At 42.8% G+C, this 13,946-nt stretch overlaps 1 protein-coding gene across 4 annotated transcripts in view; it reads right to left on the bottom strand.

Moving 5' to 3' along the window:
* nlgn1 (neuroligin 1) overlaps positions 1 to 13,946 on the bottom strand; it is a 245,531-nt gene that overhangs the window by 193,103 nt on the left and 38,482 nt on the right. For 3 of the 4 annotated variants that reach the window (XM_086146633.1, XM_086146625.1, XM_086146651.1), the window contains one exon: positions 7,331 to 8,217. In XM_086146633.1, coding sequence (XP_086002759.1) covers positions 7,331 to 7,868 — 538 coding nt within the window. In that variant the 5' untranslated portion in view covers positions 7,869 to 8,217. Of the gene's footprint in view, positions 1 to 6,646; positions 6,707 to 7,330; positions 8,218 to 13,946 lie in introns of all 4 variants that reach the window. The other variant, XM_086146642.1, reaches the window with a different exon arrangement.

Here is a 13,946-nt window from a genome sequence, read left to right as displayed (position 1 = left end):
GTTGTCAGGGGCGTAAAGCCCCTGACAACAGGGTCCCCCAAGACACTCTGGTCCCAGGGGAGGGACCAGACAAAGCACAGCTCAGAAGACCTCTTATAACAAAGGATGAATGGGACCCAGATTTCCCGTGCCCAGACACAGATCACTGCCCCATCCCGGAGCCAGGCCAAGGGACAGGTCTCAATGGCTACCGCCTGGTGGCCTGGCCTGCACCCATGGGGCTCGGCCGGGCATAGCCTGAAAGGACAACTTGGGCCTCTCTTCCCCTGGGCTCACCAGCCACAGGAAGGGCCAAGGGACTGAGGTGCAGTGAACCGTGTGGTTGCCAGGTGGGGGGACCTTGGCAGTCTGACCCTCGGCTGCAGAAGCTGGCTCTTGGCACATGAAATATCACCTATCTGGCGTGGGAAGAGCCCAAGCTGGTGCGCGAGGCTGAGAGATTCTAACAACATATAGTCGGTCTGAAGTCAATGCACAGTGTGTGGTCTGGAAAAAGGCCCCTTGAGAGGGGCTGGACTCTTTTTGGAGTTGCCCACGGTGAGAGGCGCCAGGCACAGGTGGACCTATTGATTGCCCCCTGACTCAGTGCCTGCTCGTTGGGGTTTAACCCGGTGGACAAGAGGGCCACCATGGGCTGGCTCCAATGGTAGGGGAGGTTGTCGGTAAGACCTGGCAGACGTGAGGGTCTGCAAGGAACATTTCGCAGAGTCCCCTGTCAGGAGTTTCAACTCCCACCTCCGGCAGAACTAAAACCACGACCCGAGGGAGGCAGGGGACATTCAGTCTGAATGGGCCATGTTCCGTGCTTCTATTGTCAAGGCGGCCGACTGGAGCTGCGTCTGTAAGGTGGTCACCACATGTTAGGATAGCAACCCTTGAACCTGCTGGTGGACCTCAGCGATGATGGATGACTCCGAACTGAAGAAGGAGTCCTGTCAGGCCTTGCTGGCCTGTGGGGCTCTGAAGGCAACTGACAGGTACCAGCAGAGCCAAGCAGCTTGCAGCTTCGGTTGTCATCAAGGTAAAAACTCAGGTGTGAGAGGAGTTCAGGGAGATCGTGGCGAATGACTTTCATAGGATTTCGAGGAGATTCTGGTCCACCATCTGACACCTCAGGAAGGGGAACCCCTCCGTCAACACTGTGTACAGTGGGAGCAGGGCACTGTTGACCTCAACTCAAGATGTTGTAGATCAGTGGAAGGAATACTTCTGAGACCTCCTCAATCCCATCTAAATGCCTTCCAATGTGCCTGGGGACTGTGGAGCGGACCCACCTATTTCTGTGGCTTAAGTTGCAGAAACAGTCAAAAAGCTCTTCAGTGGTGGGGCCCCTGGGGTGGATGAGGTCCGCCCTGGCTTCGCCAAGGCTCTGGATGTTGTAGGGCTGTCCTTGCTGATATGCCTCTGCAGCATTGTTTGGATGTCGGGGACAGTGCCACTGGACTGGCAGATTGGGGTGGTGATCCCCCTTTTTAAAAAGGGGGATTGGAGGGTATGCTCCAGATACAGGGAGATCACACTCCTCAGTCTCCCTGGTAAGGTGTATTCAGCAGTGCTGGAGAGGAGGGTCCACCAGGTTGTTGAACATCGGATCTAGGAGGATTTTGTCCGTGGTTTTCGTCCTGGTTGTGGAACAGTGGACCAGCACTATACCCTCAGCAGGGTCCTTGAGGAGGCATGGAGTTTGCCCAACTGGTCTACATGCATTGTGTGGATCTGGAGAAGGCATTCAACCGTGTCCCACAGGCAATCCTGTGGGGGGTGCTCCAGGAATATGGGGTTCTGAAACCCCTGTCTGCGGGCTGTTCAGGCCCTTATGACTAGTATGGGAGCTTGGTCTGCATTACCCGTTCTAAGTCAGATTCGTTTCTGGTAAGAGTTGGACTCTACCACAACTGTCCTTTGTCACCAAGTCTGTTCATAACTTTAATGGTCAGAATTTCTAGATTCTAGCACCCAGCACATTGAGGAGATCTGGTAGCCACAGGATAAAGTCTCTAATTTTTGTGGATAATGTGGTTCTTGTTGGCTTCGTCAGTCCACGATCTCCAGCTCTTACTGGAGCGGCTCACAGCCGAATGTGAAGCAGCCACAATAAGGTTCACCACCTCCAAATCTGAGACCATGGTGTTCAACTGGAAGCAGGTGGGGGTTGGGAAAGCAGTCCTGCCCCAAGTGGAGGAGTTCAAGAGTCTTGGGGTCTTGTTCAAGAGATGGAAGAATGGAGCGGGGGATCGACAGGCAGATTGGTGCAGCGTCTGCAGCTATGCAGACTGTGTACCGGCCTGTCGTGGTGAAGAGGGAGGTGATCGAGATGGCTAAGCTCTCAATTCACCGGTCGATCTCTGGTCCTATCCTCATCTTTGGTCATGACTTGTGGGTAGTGACCGAAAGAACAAAATTGCAGATTCAAGCAGCCGAAATGACTTTTCTCAGCAGGGTGGCCGAACTCTTAGAGATAGGGTGAGAAGTTCGGCCATCCGTGAGAGACTCAGAGTAGAGTCGCTGCTCCTCTGGATAGAAAGGAGTCAGATGAGGTGGCTCGGGTATTTCGTCAGGATGCCTCCCTGGGGAGGATTCCGGGCATGTCCTTCTGCTGGAGATACAATATGTATATATAAAAATCTGGTGAGAGCAGAAAAAAAACTTTGGTCTTTTTTCCAGTTTTCTCTGTGGGTGATTTTATAATATTTTATAGAATTTCAGCGAAATCAACATAAACTACCTGACACAATTTACATTTGCATTCTTTATTGGTTTTCTTTCATCAGTCAACCTTTATCCATCTAAAAAAAGCCTGATAATATGTGATGCTGTGGCCTTTTTTGATGGAGAAAGCACAAAGATACAAACATTTGCATCACTTCTGAATACATACAGATTCCAGCTAAACCAAATGCTTCAGCTCTGTGTTTTCAAGGCCAGACTCCCAGAGGATACACACTCGTGTGTTTAAACCTTTGCTGCACTCAGCCATCATCACAGCTGGAGGCTTGTTTTCAGACAGCATACAAATTTTAGTACATTTTGTCAAGAGGTGCGATAACATATGAGGCAATGATAAAATCAAAAACAGCAACCTCATTTCAAGCTGTTGCACAGATGGGAGAAGAAAAAAAACAAACAAAATAAGAAAAAATAAATTGACACCTATTTTTTACATCTACTTTCCTTCGCCCTCCCACTCTATGTATCTACAGGAGTAGTAATGTCTTCTGACAAGCTATGGGATTGAGGCACACAGATGCATGTAGTTATTTGACATCATGATGCTCAAAGCTCAGCACAAGCAAGGCGATGAGAGAAATTATCCAAGATATGAACACTGCCTTTGTGAAGAAGGCTTGCAGTACTCAAAATTTTCATTTTTTTTCCCTTAAACATTGATTCTTATTTTTCTGTATGTATTCATACATACAGAATATATATACCTAAAATACTTGAAATCCTCCAACTTCATACATTCTGTCTTGCTGCAACTAAGTTTCATTCCCTCTCCTTTCCAGGGCATACCTCCATCTCTCAGGATTTTCCTCAACCTGTTCCCTGCTCTCACAACAGATCACGATGTTATCTACAAACATCATGTTCCATGAGGATTCCTGTCTAACCTCATCTGTCAGCCCATCAATCACCAATGCAAACAAGAAGGGGCTCTCAGCTGATCCCTGATGAAGTCCCACCTCACGAATGTGGTTCTGGCAGAATGATCAAAAATTCCCATAAAGATGCTCCTGAACCTTGTGGATAGCCTTCTCAGAAGAGTTGAAGCTGTTATAGCCCCAAAGGGTGGACCAAGGTCATATTGACCCCTATGGACTAGGAATGGGATGTCACTTGGGTTTATATGTGAGTCAAGGGAGGTGAGCAAATCCTTTTGGCCATATAGTGTACTTCTTTGCCACACCTGACTTTCTCATACAGTACCTGAGTTCCTCTCTTGGCACCCTGTTGTATGCTTTTTCTAGGTTCATAGAAGTGAATTGAATTGGGGTCAACAGTCCAGAAACGGGTTCAACAGGTTGGAATGGGTAGAGAACAATGTCAGGGGTACTATGCGATAGAGGACTATCAGTTAGAATGAAAGGAAGGGTGTACAAGACAGTAATGAGACCAGCCATGCTGTATGGCCTAGAGCTAATTACAATGATGAAAAGACAGGAGGCAGAGCTAGAGGTCGCAGAGATGAAGATGCTAAGGCTCTCTTTGGGAGGGACCAGGATGGATAGGATCAGGAATGAGGAACAGCACATGTTCCTCTGATTTTGGAGAGAAGGTCAGAGCGGCCAGACTGAGATGGTTCGGGTATGTACAAAGGAGGGATAGTGAATATATTGATAGACGTATGCTAGAATTGGAGCTGCCTGGTAGGAGGTGTCGAGGAAGACTAAGGAGAAGACTTATGGATGTAGTGAGAGAGGATATGAAGGCAGTTGGTGTGAGAGAGGAGGATACAGAGAATAGGGTTAGATGGAGAGGGTTGATTCGCTGTGATGACCCCTAAAGGGAAAAGCCAAAAGGAGAAGAAGAAAAAGAAGAAGGCATACAATATGCTCCATTTATGTTTATATTTATAGTTATATAAATATTTAAATTTATTGACACTATAACTCTTATACTGCTGTGACAAAAGAATTTCCCCTATGTGCATCAATACAGTTTATCTTATCTTATCTTATAACACTTAAAACCCTCAAACTTAAACTCATCAAACAGCCATGGACTACCTGAGAATACTCATGCACTGCCTGCACTTGACAGTTTGAATTAGCACGTTCAATTTACACAGTCAGTGCTGCTACAATGCTACATAATCCTATCAATGGGACACTTTGTTAACATTTCTGCAGAGTTAAAATTTAATCATTAGTTAACCATCTGCCTTTTAATGTTTTGTTTTTTTTTTGTTGTGTGATTGTGTATATATTATATACTTAAGATTGTGCTATTTAGCATTCGCTGCAGACAACAAAGAAAAACGTAATTGTGTAGGGAAACCTATTTTCTTACTGTGCATATGACAATAAAGACTTTGAATCTTGAATCTTACAACCTTCAAACATTGGTTGATCATTAAGATGACAGAAACTCTTGTTCTACTGTGTTTTTTGTGACTTCAAAGAGAGCAAAATGTATTTTAGAAATGAAGTACTACAATGGTGCTGAACATATGCAGCATCACATAATTTTATGCAGTTCAAGAGGTCAGGGTTTACATGTATCTGTCTTAAGAGAACAAGCATGAGGTACACTATGTGTTCAAGCTGCTGCCAAGACAACATTAACACCTAGGCTTTATGAAGAACACTGTCAACAGTTGTCTGACTGTTAATGACCCTTTTTCTGTCTCTCTCATACACACACACAAACACGAACATACAAAGTTAGAACAACATTATATTGATGGAACAATGCTTGATACTGTAGCCTTCGCCAATCTGGACAAGCCTGCTTTCTTGAAATGATGATTATAAAGTCAAGGTCCAACTCATCTAGTAAAACACTGCACCAGTGTGACTGTCTGTGAGTGCCTTCATAGGCTGCCATCCCTCACTTATGCTGGGCTTACATTTTACAATTTTCCAGTTGCAGACTTAAAATTTGCAGCTGTAAGGAAATCTTAAGAGTCGTCAGGCAGTCTTAGTGGAGTTTCAGCAAGCTCTCATCATCTCAGCCATAAAGTTTGAGCTGGTAGTCTTTAGTCTTAGCGCAGTTGTACCTCAGTATTTTCCTAGTCTTAGGGCTTATCCAACATGTTATGATATTACCGCAAGTCTTAGCATTTCGTAAGCATTACAACTGATTCAACAATGCTGGGCAACAGATATGATCCAACAAAACCAGGAAAAGGAAACACAATAGATAAACAATCGCCACAGCTGTATTGGGGGCAGAGACTGTATTGCAGAGAAAGAGGAGTGGATGGTGGAGCTGACGGCAGAGCAGTCCAGTTTGTACAATATCAACTCTGCAACGTATCACTACCGATTGGAGAAGGAATGGCAATAATAATGATATGAATGCACCTTGTTTAAGGCGCCTTATTGATGTTAGAGTTACTGCGTTTTATTCTTATTTTATATATTAATAGATGTTTATCAGCAATTACCCCGAGGGGCAAATAAAGAGTCTGATTCTGATAACTGGACAGAAATAGTGGAGGCTCTGCAAATACCTGGTGAAAACATTGCATGGCAGTTAAATTTCTGCACCCTTTGTCTCACTGATCAGTTACATCACTGGTGCAGGGACCATTGTCATTGACACACTGTCTAAAGGTCTACAAATTTTATGACTGATTTGAAGGTGTTGGTAGCAATGTTTCATATCTGGAAGTTAAAAATATGAAAAGAAAAAATGAAATACATTCAAATGGTTGGGATACGGCTGATTAATGTATTTTTAATCATACTTAAACTCAATTAGATGGAGCATTTGGTGTTATGCCTCTAACTTTCATTTATTTTTTAAATTTTTAATAGCTAAGTTTTTAATATAGCAAATGCATTGAGTGGAGACTCGAATAATTTGTAGATGATAATTTGTAATGAGTGATCTATGTTGTATAACATTCACTGTTTGTTTCCTATTACTATTCACAATGTCTTTCTTTTTGGTGGCGTGGTATAGGTTATATCATACATACCTCCTTGTCTACATATTTTCTTGCCCGGTTTCCTGGCACATTCCTTGGAAATTCTTTTGACTGTAAAATGAATAGAAGACTAAAGAATAACATGGGCTCCTGGACGCTCAACGCATACAGGTACTTGCATGCACACACAAAAACACACACACACACGCACGCACACACACACACACACACACACACACACACACACACACACACACACACACACACACACACACACACACACACCGCTGATTGACTTGGGAAAGACACCAACTCAATCAGTGCAGGATTCAGTCTATCAATTTCGGATCCGGTCACTCAGCCGGTCAGACAAAGCATTTAGTCGGGATAATGACAAAGAATGTCTTGTTTAATGACCGCAGCCATTTTGGGGAGGGGACAAGGACTTTGGTGAGTACAGATGAGAGAGGCAGATACAGCAATGGAGACATAGAGAAGTGGTTGATCTTAAGATGGAGGGTCACAAAAGCACTCAGTCAGTCATGTACTATCAGAAGTTCATGCTTATCAAAGATGCAAATGGTCATGCTTTTCCACTACTGTTAGACAGACAAGACTGGAGAAAGGAATCACACACCAGCACAAGACACCAACAACACAATCCTGTCTCTACCAGAATGTTGTGGGTTGTCACCATCCACAACTATCCTGACATTAGCCAGCAGATTTACTCACCATCCTCTGTGGGTACGTAGATGTTCAGATAGAGGCAGTCCTCACTCTGGTCCTGGACGTACGCGGATACGACATCAATGCTGTTGGTGAACCACACGGGAAGCATGACATCTGGAAGGCGGCCCTCTACAATGCTTTGAGGGCACACTGGCGCAAATTGAGTGGCATTGCGGATGTCCGGCCATGGCATAGGTGGTTCAGGTGGCTGAAATCTGTGCTCACCAGTGGGTGGAGCAGCATATGGAACGCCAAGAAATTGCACCACAGGACCCAATATCTCATTGTTAAGCTCTTTTTTAATGCCTCGCAATTTGCCATTGCTGGTTGTGACCACAGGGTCATTCTCATCTAGTTTTTGTGCCCAAATGACAGCTGGAGAAGCATGAAGCAGCAGGAGGCCCAGCCACATCAGAGATGATGCCAATTGACCGGCGCTTGTGTGACTTTCAACACCAGAATATCCAATCACCTTGCAGCCACCATTAGCAGTCTGTAGTAGTCGAAACCCAGTCCTTGGATGGTTCCTCCAACGAGCCATATCTGCTACTTCCTCTGCAAAATGTGTCGTTTGTGGTTTTCTTGTAGATTTTAATTTTTTCGTTAATTTTCTTTCATTTACTCAACATGCAGATACAGACACAAATATTTGTTTTCAGGGTGAACAGATTTTCCCAAAAGTCCTTTGTTAATCCAACCAGTGCAACCTTCGATCAGTGTCCTCCTGTCAGAAAGGGAGAATCATTCCAGACAGCTGTCCTCACAAAGGTGCGACAACACAGATGGAGACATGACATCTTCGTGAAGCATCAGCAATACATATTTCCACTGCTTTTCATGGGTTAATGTGGAGGTGCAGTAGTTCAACTTTGAGTTGCTGGATTTTCTCCCTGAAACAAAAGAGAAAGGACAATTAAATTTGAGTATTGTAGAGTACAGAGTACTGCAGCCTTGTCAGACAGAACTTTATTATAGTTCTGAGCAGCTGAACAAATCAAATAACTAATAAATGAATATTTATTTTGTTTTTTATTGGTTACTTTTATTTCACAAAAGGTGAAAGGTGACTCATGAACATGTTCACTATCAAAGGACCAGCATTTAGCATTTATGTGTCCTCAAACCAGATCAATCCCTGCGAAAGAAATGAATACAGAACACGGCTGTGAACAATGTCCAATACTGATGCACATGGGAGGGAATGAAATATAAAGAAATGAGGACTAATGCCCCCTTCCCTGAAAAACAAAACAATTACAATGATATATAATCCTCATCCAATTGCTTTAAGAACCTTTTAGAAACATTACATTTCTAGAATAAATCACGAATCCCACCCATGCATTGTACTGTAAATTGACTACCTTCCAACCAGAATAATTTTGATTTGGAACATTCTAAAATTGACATGGAACAATTTCACATCATCCGCAAACTCTAAAATAATATCCTTTCTTAGTGATATGCGGTATGTTATGTAGCTGTTATGTAGTTTGGATAGTTAAAATTGTATAATGTGTTATAACTTTGAAAACGTGGAAGAGGAAGTTTACTGTTTACTGTTGAAGTCTACCGTTTCTTTTCTAAACTGTTTAAGCGAAAAAAGTGGTACAAAGCTTTTTAGATTTGCAATAACTAGCGCTATTTTTTTTTCAGAATGCTGTATCTACACTGTGTATTAATTATTTTCTTGTTTCATCATGCTCTTGCTACAAGACATGGCCAACATGTTCGGAAGCCATATACGGTACATTGGCAGTCACGAGCATTTCATCAGTACTTAGAGATTCTTTCTGCCATATTGGACTAAGAATCCTCAGATTATTCTTTTAGACTTTTGAGATGGCAATAGCAGTTTTTCAAACCCTTCAACATTTTAGCACAAATTTGTAGACAAATGTGTGCCAAGTTATGTTTATTAATCTCGACACCCACTGCAAGATGAGAACATGAAGATTGCTGGTTGAATAGTAATAGTAGGAAAATTTGACTTGTGTTTTGCATATACTGTACCCATAAATTATACAGACATACGCAATTGATTTATACCACATTGTGTAAAAAAAGTGAGCAAAAACTCAATAGTTTAACAAGCAATCTTTCAGTTTCCATTGTAACAGATTCTCCCTCTGAGTTTGACATGTTTGTCTAACAGATTAATTTTAGTCCTGCCAATTAATGTGGTCGTCCTCAGCTGTCATAGTGAAACTGCTTGTCAGAGATCTATAGGTACTGCACTACATAAATCATGCACAGTATGACATTCTGTACATTGTCTGCCACAGGGCTTATAATGTGTTAGCTTAAAAATAAAAACAAACAAACAAATAAATAAATAAATAAAATGCATTTGAATATGATGCAATTCTTGAATTAATGTATTTGAAACACATATTTCAACATTTTATCCCTGTTATGTTAGGGGCAGTATGGCGCAGCAGATAGAGCAATTGTATTTAAAAGTGAACATTCCTGGTTAAATTCAAGGCTCCTCATAGTCGAAGTGGTGTTGAGCAAGACACTAAACCCCTGGTGCTGATGGATGGCACCCTACTGCTCATGTTCCAGCGATGATAGGTTAATTGCAGTGAATAAACTTCCCTGTAATGAATGAATAAAGTTTAATTAATAATTATTTTGTGCATTCCATTTTGGTCCTTTTAAATGACATTCAATGAACAGCTGATGCAACCTAATAAGAGCTGATATTTTTAATCCTCATCAATGAAGTTCTTCTGGCAGATCATATTATTCTGCTGCACATTTTCAAGGAGTACCTAATCAAAATACTATCTGAGTCTGTATATATTTCTCACACCACTTAGAAGTCAGTGTTCCATTTGAATGAGCTCACCTTCACATTTCATACACTTAGAAAATCCTATTTGTTGGGCAACAACAAATATGCTGAACCCCCCCCCAAAAAAACAACAAAAAACAAACAAACAAACAAACAAACAAATAAACAAAACTGCATCTTCCTGAAAGGTCCAGTGGGGGATTGTTCTTACTTCATGCAAATAATGTGGCTTTAGCACTATTTGGGCCATCTTTACCAAAGTAATAGTTTGTCAAGAGGAAGTCTAATCAAGAAAACCATTAGTCGTAGTCGTGACGATTCGCAGCAAATACTATGCCCTATATAGGGGGGCCTCATTGGCCATTGTTGATCAAAATGAGAGTTCCTCTCCTTATCTAACCCAAGTTAACGTTGTTGTTATGCTATGCTTATATTCATGTGAATGAGAACTGGATTACTAAAAGGTATGTATGGAAACTAACAAACAGAACACAATATCAAAACATGAGCATATCTGTACACTCCCTCTTTTTAGTTTTGATTTTCTACTGTATTTTTTTTTTCCTTAATAACAGAGGCTTGAGACGACACAAGCACCAATGGAAACTATAACACTGTGGGTCAGCGAAGAAGAAGAGGAAGGTATGTTTGTAAGCACAGAGAAAAAAAGTAAAGGCCAATGTTTGGGACTGAGAGTAGTAACTTTGAATAATGGTATAATGAAAGAAAAGGCAGAGAGACTTTTGACAGGATGCAGAGATGGAAGGGAAATATACGGTGTGTCCAGGAGACAGGATGGAAAGATAGCAAGGCTAGAAGCTTAGACACAGCTTTTAAGTTGTCCTAACATGGTATCATGGTTAGGAAGAGAAGATAGAGTTTGAAAAGAGCGTCAGCTAGAGTAATGGGTCTGGTGTGTTGCTCAACATTGTTAGTGGCTATGGGATGTGAGTAAGAAGGGAATGAAAAATTCTACAGTGGGTTAGATGAAATGATTCAAAATATATTCAGAGGTGAAAGAGTTCTAATTGGTGGAGACTTCTTGGTGGACACAGTGCAGGAAACAGGGATGATAAAGAAAAGATGGGATGGTTTGGTATCCAGGACAGGAACACAGAGGGACAGATGGTGGTAGACTTTGCAAATAGGAGAGATATTCCTGAAGGGAATACTTTTTTCAAGATGAGATAGAAAGAGGAGTCAAGGCGGAAGCACACATGTAGACTATATCTTGAATAGATGATCAGAGGAGATCGGTGTCTATAAATTAGTGGAGGGTGAGTGTTAAGACAGATTGCACAGGATGGTGGTTTGTAGGAATGACTCTGGCAAGAGATAGGATAAAGACAAAAAAGGCAGAACAGAGGATGAAGTGATGGAAGCTGAAAAGGTAAGAGTGTTGTTTGATTTTCAGGGAGGAGTTAAGATAGCCTCTAGGTGGTCAGGATGAGGTTCCAGATGATTGGACAATTGCAGCTAATTTGCCAAGCGAGACAGGTAGGTGAGTGCGTGGTGTGTAATCAAGAAAGAAAGAAGATAAGCAGATTTGGCGGTAGAATGAGGAAGTCTTGGAGTATTTAAAGAGGTTTGAAAGTAAGAAGGGAGAGAATAATTTATATATACCTGTTGGCAAAGATAGATATAGAGATGGGATAGACATGCAGTACGTTCAGGTAATTAAGGATAGAGAGGGGGATGAATTGACAGGTCCCAGAAGAGTGATGGGAGTTTTTTTTTTTTTTTAAGAGCTGTTGAATAAGGAATATAGAGAGAAAGAAGAGTAGAAGAGGTTAACATTGTAGACCACAAAGTAGTGATTGGAAGAGGTGAATTGAGGTGGGCACTTAAAAGAAAGAATAGTGGTGAGGCAGTTGGTCCTGATGATATACCTGTGGACGTATGGAAGTTTCTAGGAGAGGCATTGGTAGTTTTCAACTATATTATTCAACAGGAGCTTACAGAGTGCGGTGTTGTCTGCACTTGTAAGATGCGCATTTTAAAGAATAAGGGAGATGTGCAGAATTGGGGTACCTATAGAGGTATGAAGTTGATGAACCATATAATGAAGTTATGGGAAAGAATAGAAAAAACAAGACTGAGAGTAGAAGTGAGCATTTGTGAGCGGCTGCATGCTTTCATCTCTTGAAAGAGTACTACTGTTGGGATCTGAGGTTATGAGTCTGTGTGCTGTTCCTTTAACCTCTCAGTTCCTGCAGTTCTACACCAGAGAGCCTCACAGAGCAGCAGCCCTGAAGGATTGGTGGACTTCAACTGGTGTGCAGTGCCCACCTGCAGATCATCAAGCCTCTGTAGACTGAGGAGCCTGTTGCCAGCCCTTTGCTGCCGGAGTGTGAATCTACAGTGGCTAACTCTACCGGTGTCTTCAGCCTAATCCTGTGCCCTCCTGATTTCTTGTGAAGAACTGCAAGCCCTCTGTGAGGAATAAACTGTCTCTACCCACAGCTGGCATCACAAGGCTCCTCTTCCTTCCTCAGCCACAGCATAACCTGTCTGTCCTCCAACAAACAACATGATCCAACTCTCCTTGAGTTCAGGATTCAGCTGTCTTCGTTCAATCGACATTCCTGAGTTATCTCCATATGGACTAATTCTCCTGGAATTCCATTCTTCCCTTCCTGTTGGATATTCAGCTCTACATTAAAATCTTTTATCTCCTTATCATTCCCAAGTCCAGAAATCTATGTCTCCTCTTTCCTTGCAGGTTCCTGAAACTCCCACGACTCCAAAAATAACCCACACCCAACACGATCATTCATTTCTTTGCAACTAAACCTCTTACCTCCTCAGTGTTTTGCATTTGGGTCAGGTACTTTCAGAAAACCATGGCAACTATAGATGCAGGATTTTGCTTTATGAATGTAGAAAAAGTACAGAGTGGTTCAGAAATCTCCTTTGTAGATTTAGGAAAAAGCATACAACAGGATGCTGAGCAAGGAAATAGGGTACTGTATGAGTAAGTCTGGAGTAGCAGAGAAATCTATTAGACCAGTGTAGGACATGTATGAGAGCTGTGACAGTGGTGAGGTGTGACAGTGGTGAGGTGTCCCATAGGAGTGTGTATCAAATTCAAAGGACATGTGTGTGGCTTCAATGCAGTAGAACTAGACACCAGTGCCTGTGGTGGGCAGTATAGTGCATACTGCTTCTGCTTTCAACTACTGTCATCAGCTTGCCCCCTTTGTAAGAGGGAAAAGAAATACCACTGCGTAAGTCTCTTCATGCTGGTATATAGCATTTTGGTAGACCCAAGCCAAACTGTAGGGGATCTCAAAGCAGCAGTGGGCCCCAGGGGCACTGTGTGCAGGGCCACCACATGGTGGGCATGCCCTGGCACCCAGCGAGTCCGAATGCCTTGTAGCTCACCCGATGGAGGTAAGGTCTAAGGGTACACACAGCCAAAAAATGCAAGACAGGCCGAAGTTGATGGGGATAATCACAATGGCTGGGAAAGCAGATGGAGGCTACAAAATAGATGGATCCCTGGTTGTCTTGGACTTAATGCCACTGACTCTTGAACCTGCACCAGCGTCCTCATGTTAAACAGCCCACACACAGGCTTTGTCCAGGAAGACCCGACCTCCCAGGTTCAAATTCCACGGCCAGCATCAGCAGGCGGTGATGGGGGCAGGTTTGTGTAATCTTGTAGTCATGTGCCAGAGAACTGGAGATATCAGAGCGACATAGCTGCTCTCTCTGAAACTAAACAGGCAAATGAAGGGCAACTGAAGGAAAAGAAAGTTGGCTACACCTTCTTTTAGAAAGGGAAACCAACAGACTGAATGCCTATTTGTCTCAAAG

This window comes from Fistularia commersonii, chromosome 1, assembly GCF_037954325.1.
Source record: "Fistularia commersonii isolate RoL2024-O1a breed Wild chromosome 1, RoL_Fcom_v1.0, whole genome shotgun sequence".
NCBI classification, from domain to species: Eukaryota; Metazoa; Chordata; class Actinopteri; order Syngnathiformes; family Fistulariidae; genus Fistularia; species Fistularia commersonii.
The sequence above is the reverse complement of the archived record's forward strand: the minus strand, read 5'-3'. Positions and strand labels throughout refer to the sequence as shown.